The sequence below is a fragment of the Rhinatrema bivittatum genome, chromosome 2 (assembly GCF_901001135.1).
Source record: "Rhinatrema bivittatum chromosome 2, aRhiBiv1.1, whole genome shotgun sequence".
Lineage (NCBI taxonomy): Eukaryota > Metazoa > Chordata > Amphibia > Gymnophiona > Rhinatrematidae > Rhinatrema > Rhinatrema bivittatum.
In genome coordinates, this window is record NC_042616.1 from 659,595,368 (window position 1) to 659,611,889 (window position 16,522).

General features: G+C 43.2%; 1 protein-coding gene across 11 annotated transcripts in view; it reads left to right on the top strand.

Annotated features, from left to right (window-relative positions):
• Positions 1-16,522, top strand: part of CSPP1 (centrosome and spindle pole associated protein 1) — a 471,676-nt gene that overhangs the window by 298,515 nt on the left and 156,639 nt on the right. For all 11 annotated transcript variants that reach the window (XM_029591423.1, XM_029591419.1, XM_029591426.1 and 8 more), the window contains 2 exons: positions 6,090-6,204; positions 12,344-12,491. In XM_029591423.1, coding sequence (XP_029447283.1) covers positions 6,090-6,204; positions 12,344-12,491 — 263 coding nt within the window. The remainder of the gene's footprint in view (positions 1-6,089; positions 6,205-12,343; positions 12,492-16,522) is intronic.

Consider the following 16,522-nt stretch of genomic DNA (forward strand, 5'->3'; position numbering starts at 1 on the left):
ACCGACCATTGACGCGCGTCGTGCTCTTTTTCCAATGGCATCAACCAGTTTCCACAGGTGCCCCCAGTGCCCTTGGGCTATGTCCATCATGGACCCCCATGAGGTCTGTGTCCTCTGCTTGGGGGCTTCCCATGATATCCACGTCTGCGACCTTTGTGCCCAGATGACCCCTAAGGGGTTGTCAGGCCTGTTTCAACAAAATGGAAAAACTGTTCGGGTCCAAACAATCGGCGCCGTCCTCTGCCTCAGGAACCTCCACCCCGCTTGGTAAGGAGCCCCCAGCCCCCATTCCGTCAGGTTCTCCTTCTCCTGCCCTGCCAGGTCCCGTACTCGGGGCGGGGGACTGACCGCTGTCACTGTTGTCCCATTCCCGATCAGTTCCTCGACGTTGCCATCAGGCAAGTACCGCGGTGATTTTCGAGAAAGGTCCAAAAAGCACCGGCGTCGATCATCATCTTCCTCCATACCAGACTGTGAGAAGGCATTGACCTCTGTGCCTCCCACGAAGCGGTCGAAGGCAGAGGAGGCCATTCCCTCCAAACTGAGCCTCCACCGGCACCGGTGGAGGGCTCAGTTCCCCTTCAGCTAGGGGATGCACCAATTCCACCAGCTCCTCCTCAGCCGTTTTATTCTTGAAGGCTTTTGAGGAGGAGCTAGAGAGGCATGTGTGGCTGGCGGTTGGCCAGGTCTTGCAGGGCCTCGAAACCTCCGCTTCCCCAGGTACCACCTCCGTCACAAGAGCCTGCCCCACCGGTGTTTGCACCTTTGCTGGAGCAGCTTGACATGCAGCTTGGTATACTACCCATGCAGCCGGCTCTGGTACCCCAAGCCCCTCAACGGCAAATGGCCGCTGCCATTGCCACCGGCCCTCATACCGGTGAGCGACTCCTCTGAGGAGGATGGACCATTGGGCTCGATGGTGGGCCGGAGTCACGCGATGCCACTTCACTGTCCAGCTCTCTCAGGGCCCTTGGGGTCGATTCCACAGATTTCTTCGGTACTCTCGATCCCGCTAACACCATCGGATCCCTTGCCTTCCTCGTGGTCGCGATGCCCCCGGTGCCTCTCTTTGTGCCTTCGAGGACTAGGCCGCACAAACCAATGGGCCTTCGGGCCCTCGCATCCCTGGAGGGTTGCAGCGAGGGTGAGGCCCCCTATGACCCCTGGGAAGGTGAGGCGTCCATATCCTCCTTGGAGGATCTGCCTTCTGAACCCTCTCCCCCAGAGGAACGACGGCGATCTCCCCCGAAGGTCTCTCCTTTGCGGGATTCGTCAAGGCCATGGCCAAGTCTGTGTCCTTCCAATTATTGACAGAACAGGACTCCAAGCACAAGATGCTTGAGATCCTGCAATTCATGGATGCCCAAAAGGAGGGTGGTGGCAGTACCAGTCCATGACATTTTCAAGAAACTGGTAATCCGCCTGTGGGAGCATCCCATCTCGGTGCCTCCAGTTAATAGAAGGACGGATGCATAAGAACATAAGAACATGCCATACTGGGTCAGACCATACTGGGTCAGACCACTGGGTCAGACCACTGTTTCCAACAGTGGCCAATCCAGGCCATAAGAACCTGGCAAGTACCCAAAAACTAAGTTTATTCCATGTTACTGTGGCTAGTAATAGCGGTGGTTATTATCTAAGTCAACTTAATTAATAGCAGGTAATGGACTTCTCCTCCAAGAACATATCCAATCCTTTTTTAAACACAGCTATACTAACTGCACTAACCACATCCTCTGGCAACAAATTCCAGAGTTTAATTGTGCGTTGAGTGAAAAATAACTTTCTCCGATTAGTTTTAAATGTGCCACATGCTAACTTCATGGAGTGCCCCCTAGTCTTTCTATTATCCGAAAGAGTAAAAAACTGATTCACATCTACCTGTTCTAGACCACTCATGATTTTAAACACCTCTATCATATTCCCCTCAGCCGTCTCTTCTCCAAGCTGAAAAGTCCTAACCTCTTTAGTCTTTCCTCATAGGGAAGCTGTTCCATTCCCCTTATCATTTTGGTCACCCTTCTCTGTACCTTCTCCATCACAATTATATCTTTTTTTAGATGCGGCGACTATAATTGTACACAGTATTCAAGGTGTGGTCTCACCATGGAGCGATACAGAGGCATTATGACATTTTCCGTCTTATTCACCATTCCCTTTCTAATAATTTCCAACATTCTGTTTGCTTTTTTGACTGCTGCAGCACACTGAACCGACGATTTCAATGTGTTATCCACTATGACGCCTAGATCTCTTTCTTGGGTAGTAGCACCTAATATGGAACCTAACTGCGTAACTATAGAATGGGTTATTTTTCCCTATATGCATCACCTTGCACTTATCCACATTAAATTTCATCTGTCATTTAGATGCCCAATTTTCCAGTCTCACAAGGTCTTCCTGCAATTTATCACAATCTGCTTGTGATTTAACTACTCTGAACAATTTTGTATCATCTGCAAATTTGATTACCTCACTTGTTGTATTTCTTTCCAGATCATTTATAAATATATTGAAAAGTAAGGGTCCCAATACAGATCCCTGAGGCACTCCACTGCCCACACCCTTCCACTGAGAAAATTGTCCATTTAATCCTGCTCTCTGTTTCCTGTTTTTTAGCCAGTTTGTAATCCACAAAAGGACATCGCCATCTATCCCATGACTTTTTATTTTTCTTTGAAGTCTCTCATGAGGAACTTTGTCAAATGCCTTCTGAAAATCCAAGTACACTACATCTACAGGTTCACCTTTATCCACATGTTTATTAACTCCTTCAAAAAAGTAAAGCAGATTTGTGAGGCAAGACTTGCCTTGGGTAAAGCCATGCTGACTTTGTTCCATTAAACCATGTCTTTCTATATGTTCTGTGATTTTGATGTTTAGAATACTTTCCACTATTTTTCCTGGCACTGAAGTCAGGCTAACCGGTCTGTAGTTTCCTGGATTGCCCCTGGAGCCCTTTTTAAATATGGTGGTTACATTAGCTATCCTCCAGTCTTCAGGTACAATGGATGATTTTAATGACAGGTTACAAATTTTTACTAATAGGTCTGAAATTTCATTTTTTAGTTCCTTCAGAACTCTGGGGTATATACCATCCGGTCCAGGTGATTTACTACTCTTAAGTTTGTCAATCAGGTCTACCACATCTTCTAGGTTCACCGTGATTTGGTTCAGTCCATCTGAATCATTTCCCATGAAAACCTTCTCCAGTACGGGTACCTCCCCAACATCCTCTTCACTAAACACCGAAGAAAAGAAATCATTTAATCTTTCCGTGATGGCCTTATTTTCTCTAAGTGCCCCTTTAACCCCTCGGTGTAGCTAGTCTGGCCATCTACTGGGTTTGACCGCCATCAACTCCCCCACCAATCGGTGATGGTAGAGTCAGCCATGAAAAAGACTAAGAGGGTTCGTACCCATGCCTCAGCTCAGCCAGGGCCGAACATCAAGCTCTTGATGTGTTTGGATGCCGAGTGTTTTGGGGCGCCATGCTCATTGTCCGCATAGCTTGTTGCCAGCTTTACATGGGACAATATTCTTGAAATCTCTGGAAGCAGGCCCTGGAGTTCACTGATCGTCTGACTCAACAATCCCAGGAGGATTTTCAGACTATCGTCCAGCAGGGCCAGTAGTGTGATAAACACGAGGTCTGCTCAGCCTATGATGTCTTCGAGACAGTCATGAGATCTAGTGCAGCAGGCATTGGGGTCCGTCTGACGGCTTGGCTATGAGCCTCAGACTTGCGCCCGGAGATCCAGGACCATTTGGATGACCTGCCATGTACGGGGGAGAACCTATTTAGAGACAGGATTAAAGAGGCTGTGGCCCAGCTGAAGGATTATCAAGAGACCCTTCAGCAATTGTCGGCTAATACTTACGATACCCAGCCTACCAGGAAGCCCACATGGCAATATGGCCTTTCTATCGGCCTTGTAAATATTACCAGCCTGCACCGAGGTCAAGGGCTCAGAGGCCTGTCCCCAAGTCCAGACAGAGGAAGCCTAGGCCACCTCGGATGCCTACAGCTTTGCCACAGAACCCCGCCACGGGATTTTGACTGGCAGTGAAGGGAGTATGAGCCATTCTTTCCTATGGGACCCTGGCACCCCAAACCAGTTGGGGGTTGTCTTCAACTTTTCGCAGATCGATGGATCTCGATCGCTTCTGACCTCTGAGTCCTATCCATCATCCGCCAGGGTTACCGGCTGCACTTCCAGCGACTCCACCCTGCTCCTCTCCATGCCCCAAGTGGAGAACAGCAGGGGACGTTCGAATACTTCTAGTGGAGCTCTCTGCCCTCATTTCCGCTCAAGCGGTCGAACCAGTTCCAACCAGCCAACTGGGCAGAGGGTTCTACTCCAAGTATTTCCTAATTCCCATGAAAACATGTGGCCTCAGGCCCAAATTGGACCTGAGAGCTTTAAACCGCATTTTATAATGGAAAAGTTCAAAATGGTTTCGCTGGGCTCCCTGATCCCCCTTCTCAGGGCAGGGGACTGGCTCTGCTCCCTTGATCTACAAGTTGCATACGCCCATATCCCCATTTGTCAGGCGGATAGGCAGTACCTAAAATTTCTGGTCGACGGACACCACTATCAGTATTGAGTTCTGCCCTTTGGCTTGGCATCTTCGTCTTGGCTTTTCACCAAATGACTGGCAGTTGTTGGTGCCCATCTTTGCAGGCAGGGAATTCATGTTTTTCCCTACCTCGACAATTGGCTCATCAAGGGCAATTCCCATCAAGGAGCTTACAGTGCCATGCGCCTCACAATTGAAACTCTGGAGACCCTGGGATTCTTGATCAACTATCCCAAGTCCTATCTTCAGCCAGCCATGCAGCTGGACTTCATTGGGGCACACCTTGACGCCGTCCAGGCGAGGGCCTTCCTACCTCGGGACAGGGCAGAAATCTTAGCAGCTCTTGTACGACATGTCTCCAGCTGCCCACATCTCTCTGCTCATCAGTTTCTGCAGCTGCTGGGCCATATGGCAGCGACTGTGCATGTTTCTTGTAACTGTCACTTCGGCTCAAACTTAAGAGTAAGCAAATTGCATGCTCTGATTTCTTAATCATACCTGCAATTTTTTCACAGTATGGTGGTTCTGCCTAATTCTTTTTCAAAATTCCTTCCAAGACTGAATATGCACAAAGAAGAAAGGGCTCTTCACTCTTTGGAATGCAAGAAAGCTCTTGTGTGCTACTTAAAGTACTCATTCTCACTGTCAAGTTTTTCAGCTGTCCTTGTCCTTTGATTCCAATAGACTGGAAAGTGCAGTTGCCAAAGGGACTTTAATTGGCTAGTGGACTGTATAGCACACTGCAATGTGCTGGCTGGCTAGCTAACAGTTTACAGACCGTGTCAAGGCTCATGAAGCGAGAGCCATGGCAACTTCAGTGGCTCGTCTCAAAGCCTCATCTATTAAAAACAAATTCAAAGCTAGTAATTGGTCATCATTTTACCCATTTACTCTCCACTTCTGTCTGATAAACATATCTCAGAGAACAGTATCTTTGGGCAAGCAGTTCCTCACAGCCTATTCATCCAGTAGTCCACTCTCTACTGTGGGTTGTCTGTTTCAGTACTTGCTCTACAGTGCAGTCTTCTGCTTGAGACTCTCCATGCATTGTGGCTGATTGATGACTGCTTGTCCACCAAGAAATACGCTTGCTTATCTGTATATAGTGTTCTCCATAGATTGGATGAAACAGCTATATTTATTACCTGCCCACCTCCTTAGCATGTTGACTATCTCACTAAAGCTTAAGATCTGGAAAAGCCTGAGGGGCTCAGAAGGCACATATGTTTGAACTCCCATGAATGCTCAGTAAACACTAAGCTCTGAGAACTGGGTCCATGTTGGTGCTGTCGAATGACATCACTCACACATTATAGTTGATCCATTCTGCTATATATGGAAAACCCTGTTTACAAGTAAGCAAACTTGCTTTACTTGCGGTTGTAGGGTTTCTGTAGGGTAGTGATTTTTAAATATTTACTATTATGTTTTCTTGTTAGTAACTCTACTTTTTATTTTTGTTGTTGATTTATTTATATTTCTCTGTATCTTCTTTTTTTATGTAGACAACCAGCTGTACACAAAACCACTGGCGGAGCACGTCTAGGAATATTTCCAGAGGAAAAACCAAGGCTTTCAAAAGAAGCTATTAAATCTTATCAAGAAGATTTACAACAACAGGTATTAATGAATTTGTGTACATGTTATAACATACATTTTTGCTTTTTTACCTTCCCCCCACTTATTTAGATTTAGCTCATGCCTTTTCATTGCTAGCTCCAGATGAGTTATATTCAGGTATAATAGGTGTTTCCCTGGCCCCAAAAGACATATAATCTAAGGGGTCTATTTAAGAACATAAGAAATTGCCATGCTGGGTCAGACCAAGGGTCCATCAAGCCCAGCATCCTGTTTCCAACAGAGGCCAAAACCAGGCCACAAGAACCTGGCAATTACCCAAACACTAAGAAGATCCCATGCTACTGATGCAATTAATAGCAATGGCTATTCCCTAAGTAAAATTGATTAATAGCCATTAATGGACTTCTCCTCCAAGAACTTATCCAAACCTTTTTTGAACCTAGCTACACTAACTGCACTAACCACATCCTCTGGCAACAAATTCCAGAGCTTTATTGTGCGTTGAGTGAAAAAGAATTTTCTCCGATTAGTCTTAAATGTGCTACTTGCTAACTTCATGGAATGCCCCCTAATCCTTCTATTATTCGAAAATGTAAATAACCGAGTCATATCTACTCGTTCAAGACCTCTCATGATCTTAAAGACCTCTACCATATCCCCCCTCAGCCATCTATTTAATAAGCTGTGGTATTTTTTCCAGCCTTAAAAAAAAAAAAAAAAGAAAGAAAGAAAAATACCACAGTTTAGCTACCCCATCAAAGTATCACTCGATGGCGGTTCCACATCTTGAGGCCACCATCTTTTAAAGGAGCTAATCTGCCCAGTGTCATTCCAATACCCTCCTCCCACCGTTCTTAAGAGACGCCTTTTCCTAGCCTTTCCACCATCTCTTGAGGTGGTCTAAGTGTATAACATTTTTTTCAAGTGTTGACCCTATCTACAGGCCTCAACCCACCCATTTTGCAAAAATATTACCCCCAAACCTAACCCCCTCATGTCAAAATCCCTGGTGCACTATGAAGAGTGACATATCGCTCATATACAGTACAGTGCCTTGCAGAAATTTTCACACTTCTGTATATTTTTCATATCCTATTGTCTAAACAATGTAAATCAAAATGCATTAAAGTAGGAGTTTATTTCACTGATCTACTCAAAATACTCTATACTTTCATCAAGAAAGAAAAATTATGGAAATATTCAAAATGTAATTAAGCATAAAAAACTAAAAAATGTAGATTTGTTTGTCTTAATACCCTTTGTAGCAAACCCAGTTAAGTTCTGTTTCAAAAAATTGCCTTAAGGCCCATAATATGTTAAGTAGAGCCCATCTGTTTCCAGTCCCAGTAGTTGAGCTGATTTGAAATCTACTGGATGAAGAATCAAGCTGTTTCTGCTGTATGAAGTGAATTTAAAGCAAAAGTCAAAATATGTTGAACAAGGAGCTGCTGAAGAACTCCAGGATGACATTATTCAAAAGCACAGATAGGCTATAAGAACATTTTACTATGTTTGAACAAGTGGGTGATGTCATCCAATGGCACCAGCACAGAAATGCTCTTTCAAAGCTCAGAAAGAAAAGTCTTGCTGAGCATGCGTGGGAGTTCCCACATAGTCGCCCCACGTGAATCTTCTCAGTCTTGAACTGATGAAACAGGACACTTGCTCTCTCTTCATGCCTGTGGTTCTTGTCACAGTCAATTTTTCTTCTCATTTTTTCTCATTTTTTAGTTTCTTTCTCTCTTGCTGAATCGATTATTATTCCTTAGAATCATCTCATTAAAATAAAAAGAATTTTACCATTCATTCTTTTGATAGTTGTATCAGGAAAGCAGCAGTTCAAGCTGTGCAAAAAATGTAATTATAAGATGGCTACCCCCAGATCTTCACAAGATCCTTCTTAAGTGCCTGGGACCATTCCGAAACATCTCGAACTGTGAGGCCAATGCAAGGATGTCTCCACAGGCCATCAGGTATAAGTAATTCAAATGGACTTCTGAGGCATCTTCTCCTGAGGGAAAAAGACAAAAAAAAAAGAAGAGGCCTGAATCACCCAAGCTCCAGAGCAAGGACTCCTAATTTTCTTCCCCTTCCCATCAGGAGAAGAAAAGATCCCCTTCTGTACACAAGTCCATTGTCATAAATCGGTGCAGTAGTCGTCGGCATACTCTTAAATAAGCTCTCAAAACAACATCAACGTCAGGCTCCTTGGTAGCAAACTCTCCACATCAGACAAGGTTAGCAGTGCATTTGTACAAAAGATGTGGCATGATTTTGTTAAACAAGTTATGAAATAAATGCCACTGCTTCTGGTGAGCCTGACATCGGTGCCTTGCAAAATGGTAGAAGCTGTTCTTAAAAATAAAATCACTGGCCATGTAGATAGACATGGCTTAAAGGAAAAGAGTCAACATAGTTTTTAGCAAAAGGAAGTCATGCTTTAAGAATCTTTTAGGTTTTTTTGAAGGTATAAACATGTAAAGGTGAGCTGGTTGATATAGTGTATTTGGATTTTCAGAAGGCATTTGACAAAGTCCCCTATGAGAGACTCCTCAGGAAATTAGAAAGTCATAGGATAGGAGGCAGTGTTCTGTTGTGGATTGATTGATGTTTAAAAGGCCAGAAACAGAGGATAGGACTAGATGATCTGTTTTTCAAATGGAGAAAGATCATTAGTGGAGTACCACAGGCATGAATAACAAAGAAGATGCAACGATTCCCATTTGAGGAAAAGCTAAAGAAGTCAGGGCTCTACAACTTGGAGAGGAGACAGCTGAGGGGAGAGATATGATAGAGGTCTATAAAATGAGTGGCGTGGAACAGGTAAACACAAATCAGTTGTTTACTCTTTCAAAAAATACAAAGACTAGGGGACACGCAATGAAGTTACTAGGTAATACATTTAAGACAAATAGAAAATATTTTTTTACCCAGCGCATAATTAAACTCTGGAATTTGTTGTTGGAGGATGTGGTAAAAGATACTAGTGTAGCTGGTTTTTAAAAAGGTTTGGACAAGTTCCTGGAAGACAAGTCCATAAACCATTATTAAAATGGACTTTAGGATATTCACTGCTTATCCCTGGGATAAGTAGCATGGAATCTATCGACCTTTTGGGATCTTGCCAGTTACGTGTGATCTGGATTGGCTATTGTTAAAAACAGGATGCTGGGCTTGATGGTTCTTTCCTCTGATCCAGTATGGCAAATCTTATGTTATCTGGAAAAGGAAATGAGAGAGGTGATCCAATTTACAGATAACAGATTGTGAGGAACCGCATAAGGACCTTGTGAGAATAGGAGACTGGGCAACTGAATGGAAGATGAAATTTAATGTGGAAAAGTACAAAGTGATGCACATAGAGGAAAATAATCCCAATTATAGGTACTCAATATTGGGTTTTTTATTGGGAGTCTCTACTCAGGAAAAGGATCTTAGAGTCCTTATGGACAAATCTTTGAAATCCTCTGCTCAGTACATGGTGGTGGTCAAAAAAGTAAATTGAGTTACCTTTGATCTCCGTTAGGGGTATGTTTAAGCGTTATCTACCTGAGGTATTAGATGTTCTGGAGTCCACCACTTGGAAGGGTTTATTATTCTCCTCCGTTGAAGAGAAGGAGCAAGGGAATATGATGAAGTTTTATTTCCAATTTCAGACCATCCTTTAGACGTAACTTATTTGTTAGAGACATCTGATTCAGTTGCAGATAAGCCAGCTACTCCTTTGGCTTCATTTGTATTAGAACCTGATAAGGACTGGATATTGAAACTTTACTTCAGGCATTGTGGAGTAATGTTTCTGCAATAAAGGGTCATGATTTTCCCTGATATATCTAAACAAACACAGAAAAAGCGTAAACAGATTTTGTTGTTTAGATCTAAAGTCCTTCAGTTGGGAGCATTGTTTTTGTTAAAGTTTCCATACAAATAATGTATTAATGAACCCAGTCAGCTTTCCTTTTTTCTGCATGACAAAGTTGAGCATTCTGACTCCTTGCCATTGCCTTCTGCTATTGCTATTTGAAGGTTGTTCTTTCACATTAGCCTCTGATATGCATTAGATGTGGATCACTTTTGTCTCATGACTTGACTTTTGAGAGCAGGTGCTTGCAACAAAAAGGATACTCTGAGCCTAGTTTACAATTCCTTGTGAGTTCGGGTGGCAGTCTCGGGGTGTCTCAGAGTTATACTCCAGGGAAAAGGTCGTTGGCCTCATATCTGGATGTTGAGGTTTTTGAAGAGGGGTCAAGCATCTGCGGCCACTGGAGCATAGATTGGGTCCGGCGTGGAGTTCAAACATGGTCTTGCAGGTGCTTTGTGGACCTACATTTTGAGCTGTTAAGGAAGGCGTTGTCAAAGGACCTCACGTTAAAGGTGGTATTTTTGGTGGCAATTTGTTCAGAAATATCTTGGATCTGCAAGCTTTGTTCTGTAGGGAACCATTTCTGAAGATTTCGGACGAGGGTGTCTGCACATGGTACCCTCGTTCCTATTTAAGGTGGTAGATTTGTTTCACCTGAATCAGACTGTGGAGCTTCTGCCTTCCCGAATTGGTCTACTGAGTCACTGGAGGCAAAGGTCCCAAACAGTTTTCAGCAGTCTGATCTTTTGTTTGTATTGTTTGGAGGTGCCAAAAATGGATTCAGGCCCTCCAAGAGCACGATAGTGCATTGGCTAAAGAAGGCTATTGTTTCAGCCTACCTTTGTAAGGGAAGAAGAATTCCAGATGGGTTGCGTGCTCACTCTACTAGAGCACAGGCAGCTTTGTGGGCCAAGTGTCAGTGTTGCAGGAAATTTGTACAGCGGTGACGTGGCCTTCTCGTTACACTTTATCTTGCCATTACCGTTTAGATGTTCAGGCTCCAGGAAAGCTGACCTTTGCCAAAGTGTATTGAGAGGGGATCATTCAAGGGCCCACCCAGTGTAGAGGTGCTTTGGTACATCCCACTTGTCTGGACTGATCCAGGGTACGAACAGGAAAGGAAAATTGGTTCTTACCTGCTAATTTTCATTCCTGAAGTACCACAGATCAGTCCAAAGATCCAGCCCCTTAATGTTCTCAAGACTGTTACTGCAAGTCCGTGTTCTGGCATGCTTACTGGGAAGAAATGTCAGATTGTACATATACAGAACCTTAAGAAATTTGTGGTTAGTCCCTTGGATTGATTTGTGGTTTTACTGTTGGGGGGCTCCAACCTTTGGGTTTGGTGTTCGCCTTCATTTAGGGGGTTGTTAGTTGTTCAGGAGTTATTACTCGATAGTTGGCTTGGGTACAGGTCAATACTGAGGGACTGCAGGTGGCACTTTCAGCTATATAGCAGTGCCTCAAAGTTTTTAGTTCTCTACCTCCATCTGCTGGAAGAGATGCAAAACCCACTTGTCTGGACTGATCTGTGGTACTTCAGGAACGAAAATTAGCAGGTAAGAACCAATTTTCCTATTAGCTAGTCCCCATGATGCAAACGTTTTCCCATGCGGCCATTGCGCCCATTGTAATGTGGCAAATTTTACGCCAGCCCAGAGCCAAGTGGTATTGCTGGTGCTGGAGAGGGCGCATAAAAAAAGAAAAATCCTGCTTTCTATGATTCCTCCTAATAGTGTTATCGCGATACTAAATAGGAGGAACCAAAGAATTTAGGTAAAAAAAATAAATAAAAATTTCAGGACACCCAATATACACACTCAATATACACGGTCCAGGCTGAGTATCTTGTGCGTGTATATGCCTGTAGTGGGAGAAAACAGATGCTTGTAAATTGAGTATCTATTTTCCCAACCCGAACTGACAGCCGCCTCTCATGTGTGCCCCGATGCCGAGGAGGTACTAGGGGCACACAGTCTTCCCTAGTGCTTCCTTTTTAGCACAAACCCTAACTTAAATAGTGCATTGCGTACCCAGGAGAGGTGGCTGGGCACAAATATTACATTGGCCCATATATATATATATATATCGATATATAAAGATATACATTTTTCCCTGGGTTCTGTGTATATTGTCATACTTGTCAATCTTTCTTGACCTCAGAAAAATGCTCACACATGAATAACTATAGGATGAAAGGTGTGCTTTCTCCTTTCACTGTCTGATTCCCTGGTAAATTTTCTTTGGTCTTCTTGTTTGGTTTGTAATACACTTCAGAGAAAAGTGCTATATTAGTATGCTAAATATTTATTGCAGATCAGAGAAAGGAATGAAAGACGTCAAAGGGAAAAAGAAGAAAGGGAACGGAATGATGCAAAATTAGAAGCTGACATGAGACAGTACAACCCCTGGGGGAAAAGTGGTGGAGGTGCACCTCTGAAGGATTCAAGAGGAAATCTGATAAGCAAGTTTTTTTTTTTATCATTCTTATTGTTTGTTGGGTTATGTGTTCTCATCTGCTTTATTAGAAAATAGAATCTGTCTAAAACAGTTAAAGCACTTTTATTTTTGCTGTTTGACATCCCTCCTCATGGTTCATATTTTTAGTAGTTCATTTGGTGCACTTAGGGGTAGATTTTCAAAGGGGTACGCGCATAAGATACGCGCATACCCCCCAAAAACCTACCCCAATCCCTCCCTGCGCACGCCGAGCCTATTTTGCATAGGCTCAGTGGTGCGCGCAAGCCCCGGGACGCGCATAAGTCCCGGGGCTTTGCAAAGGGGGCATGTCGGGTGGGCGGCACGAATTTCAGGGTGGGGTGGGAGGCGTGTCGGGGGTGTGACGCCGGCCTGGGGGCGTGGTCGAGGCCTCCGGACCAGCCCCCGGGCCGGGTGATGGCGCGCCCACAGCCTGCTGGCGCGCGCAGATTTACATCTGCTTTCGGCAGGCGTAAATCTGCCAACAAAGGTAGGGGGGAGGGTTTAGATAGGGCCGGGGGGGTGGGTTAGGTAGGGGAAGGGAGGGGAAGGTGAGGGGAGGCGGAAGGAAAGCTCCCTGCGAGGCTGCTCCGATTTCGGAGCGGCCTCGGAGGGAACAGGCAGCGAGCGCCGGTTGCACAAATGTGCACCCCCTTGCGCGCGCCGACCCTGGATTTTATAAGATACGCGCGGCTACTCGCGTATCTTATAAAATCTAGCGTACTTTTGTTCGCGCACGCGTAAATTTATAAAATCTACCCCTTAGTTTTCTTTGAAAACAGAAGGGCTTGAACCTTATTAAGACAGTAGCATACTCTTTACCCTTCTAAAGAATACAGGAGATGAGGTTACAGAGAGAACAAAAAGTCTTTTGTATTCAGTTATCTTTGGTGCTCCTATTAGTAAACTAGGGAAATATGACAATTTTATTTTACAGTTTTGTCACCCAGTGGAAGAATTTCCTCTGTGGCTTCCAAAATGTTACTTCTCTTGATCAAATTATAGCAGTTCATCATACTCTGAAATAATTTTCCCCTCATGTCTTTCTTCCTTTTAATTGCTCATTAGCCTGAACAAAGATGATTTTATTTTATTTTTTTACTTGCTGAAATGAGATCCTGCTTGAAAGTAGGATACATATGTACTCAATTAAAGAAAAGAATGACAAAAAGAATGTATTTCTCATGTGGAAATTTGATATTTGAAAGTAAGAAAATGTCCATAAGAACATAACATGCCATACTGGGTCAGACCAAGGGTCCATCAAGCCCAGCATCCTGTTTCCAACATTGGCCAATCCAGGCCATAAAAACCTGCAAGTACCCAAAAACTTATCCAGTGCTACTAATGCTAGTAATAGCAGTGGCTATTTTCTAAGTCAAATTAATTAATAGCAGGTAATGGACTTCTCCTCCAAGAACATATCCAGTCCTTTTTTAAACCCAGCTACACTAAGTGCACTAACCACATCCCCTGGCAACAATTCCAGAGTTTAATTGTGCGTTGAGTGAAAAAGAACTTTCTCCGATTAGTTTTAAATGTGCTAAATGCTAACTTCATGGAGTGCCCCCTAGTCCTTCTATTATCCAAAAGAGTAAATAACCGATTCACATTTACCTGTTCTAGACCTCTCATGATTTTAAACACCTCTATCATATCCCCCCCTCAGCTGTCTCTTCTCCAAGCTGAACAGTCCTAACCTCTTTAGTCGTTCCTTATAGGTGAGCTTTCCATTCCCTTTATCATTTTGGTAGCCCTTCTCTGTACCTTCTCCATCGCAATTATATCTTTTTTGAGATGCGATGACCAGAATTATACACAGTATTCAAGGTGCAGTCTCACCATGGAATGATACAGAGGCATTATGACATTTTCCATTTTATTCACCATTCCCTTGCTAATAATTCCCAACATTCTGTTTGCTTTTTTGACTGCCGCAGCACACTGAATCGAATATTTCAATTGTTATCCACTATGACGCTTAGATCTCTTTCTTGGGTAGTAGCTCCTAATATGGAACCTAACCTAACATTGTGTAACTATAGCATGGGTTATTTTTCCCTATATGCATCACCTTGCACTTATCCACATTAAATTTCATCTGCCATTTGAATGCCCAATTTTCCAGTCTTACAAGGTCTTCCTGCAATTTATTACAATCCGCTTGTGATTTAACAACTCTGAATAATTTTGTATCATCTGCAAACTTGATTACCTCACTCGTCGTATTCCTTTCCAGATCATTTATAAATATATTGAAAAGCACAGGTCCCAGTACAGATCCCTGAGGTACTCCACTGCCCACTCCCCTCCACTGAGAAAATTGTCCATTTAATCCTACTCTCTGTTTCCTGTCTTTTAGCCAGTTTGTAATCCACGAAAGGACATCGCCACCTACCCCATTACTTTTTACTTTTCCTAGAAACCTCTCATGAGGAACTTTGTCAGATGCCTTCTGAAAATCCAAGTACACTACATCTACCGGTTCACCTTTATCTACATGTTTATTAAACCCTTCAAAAAAGTGAAGCAGATTTGTGAGGCAAGACTTGCCTTGGGTAAAGCCATGCTGATTTTGTTCCATTAAACCATGTCTTTCTATATGTTCTGTGATTTTGATATTTAGAACTCTTTCCACTATTTTTCCTGGCACAGAAGTCAGGCTAACTGGTCTGTAGTTTCCCAGATCGCCAACAGAATAAAATAGGATAAAGCATAAGCATTGGCAAGTTAAATGTAAGCTTTATCCTATTTTCTTCTGTTGGATCCTTCTTCCAATTTTTGAATGAAGATCTTTTGGCTAAAATAGCCTCTTTCACCTCACCTTTTAACCATGCTGGTAATCATTTTGTCTTCCTTACACCTTTCTTAATGTGTGGAATTCATCTGGACTGTGCTTCTAGGATAGTATTTTTTTTAACAATGTCCATGCCTCTTGCACACTTTTTACCTTTGTAGCTGCTCCTTTCATTTTTTTTCTATTTTTCTGATTTTATCAACATTTCCCTTTTGAAAGTTTAGCACTAGAGCCATGGATTTGCTTACTGTCCCCCTTCCAGTCATTAATTCAAATTTAATCATATTATGATCACTATTGCCCCATCACAGTTACCACTCTCACCAAATCCTGTGCTCCACTGAGAATTAAATCTAAAATTGCTCCCTCTCTCGTCATTTCCTAAACCAATTGCTCCATAAAACTGTCATTTATTCCATCCAGGAACTTTATCTCTCTAGCATGTCCCAATGATACATTTACCCAGTCAATATTAGGATAATTGAAATCTCCTATTATTACTGCACTACCAATTTGGTTAGCTTCCCTAATTTCTCTTAGCATTTCACTGTCTGTCATCTTGGCCAGGTGGATGGTAGAATACTCCTATCACTATACTCTTCCCCAACACACAAGGGATTTTTACCCATACATTTTTGATTGTGCATTTAGTCTAATGCAGGATGTTTCTCCTGTTGGACTCTATGCCATCCCAGACATAAAGCACCATACCGCCTCCTGGATGCTCCTCTCTGTCATTGCAATATAATTTATACCCCAGTATAGCACTGTCCCATTGATTATCCTCCTACCACCATGTCTCTGAGATGCCAATTAAGTCTGTCATCATTCACTGCTATACATTCTAATTCTCCCATCTTACTTCTTGGACTTCTGGCATACATACGTTTCAAAGTGTGTTTTTTGTTTGTATTTTCATTCTGCTTTTTAATTGATAGGGATAAATTTAGAATTTTTTTTAGCTCAGGTGAGTTTTTAGTTACAGGCACATGGACTACTTTTCTTATTATTGGAACCCAACTGTTGGGATGCCCTAATTCTAATGCATCATTAGTATCCTTTGAAGATACCTCTCTTCGAACCATGTGCTGCTGAGCGACTGTCTGCTTTCCCCTTTGTTCTACTTTAAAATCTGCTCTATCTCCTTTTTAAAGGTTAGCGCCAGCAGTCTGGTTCCACTCTGGTTAAGGTGGAGCCCATCTCTTCAGAAAAGACTCCCC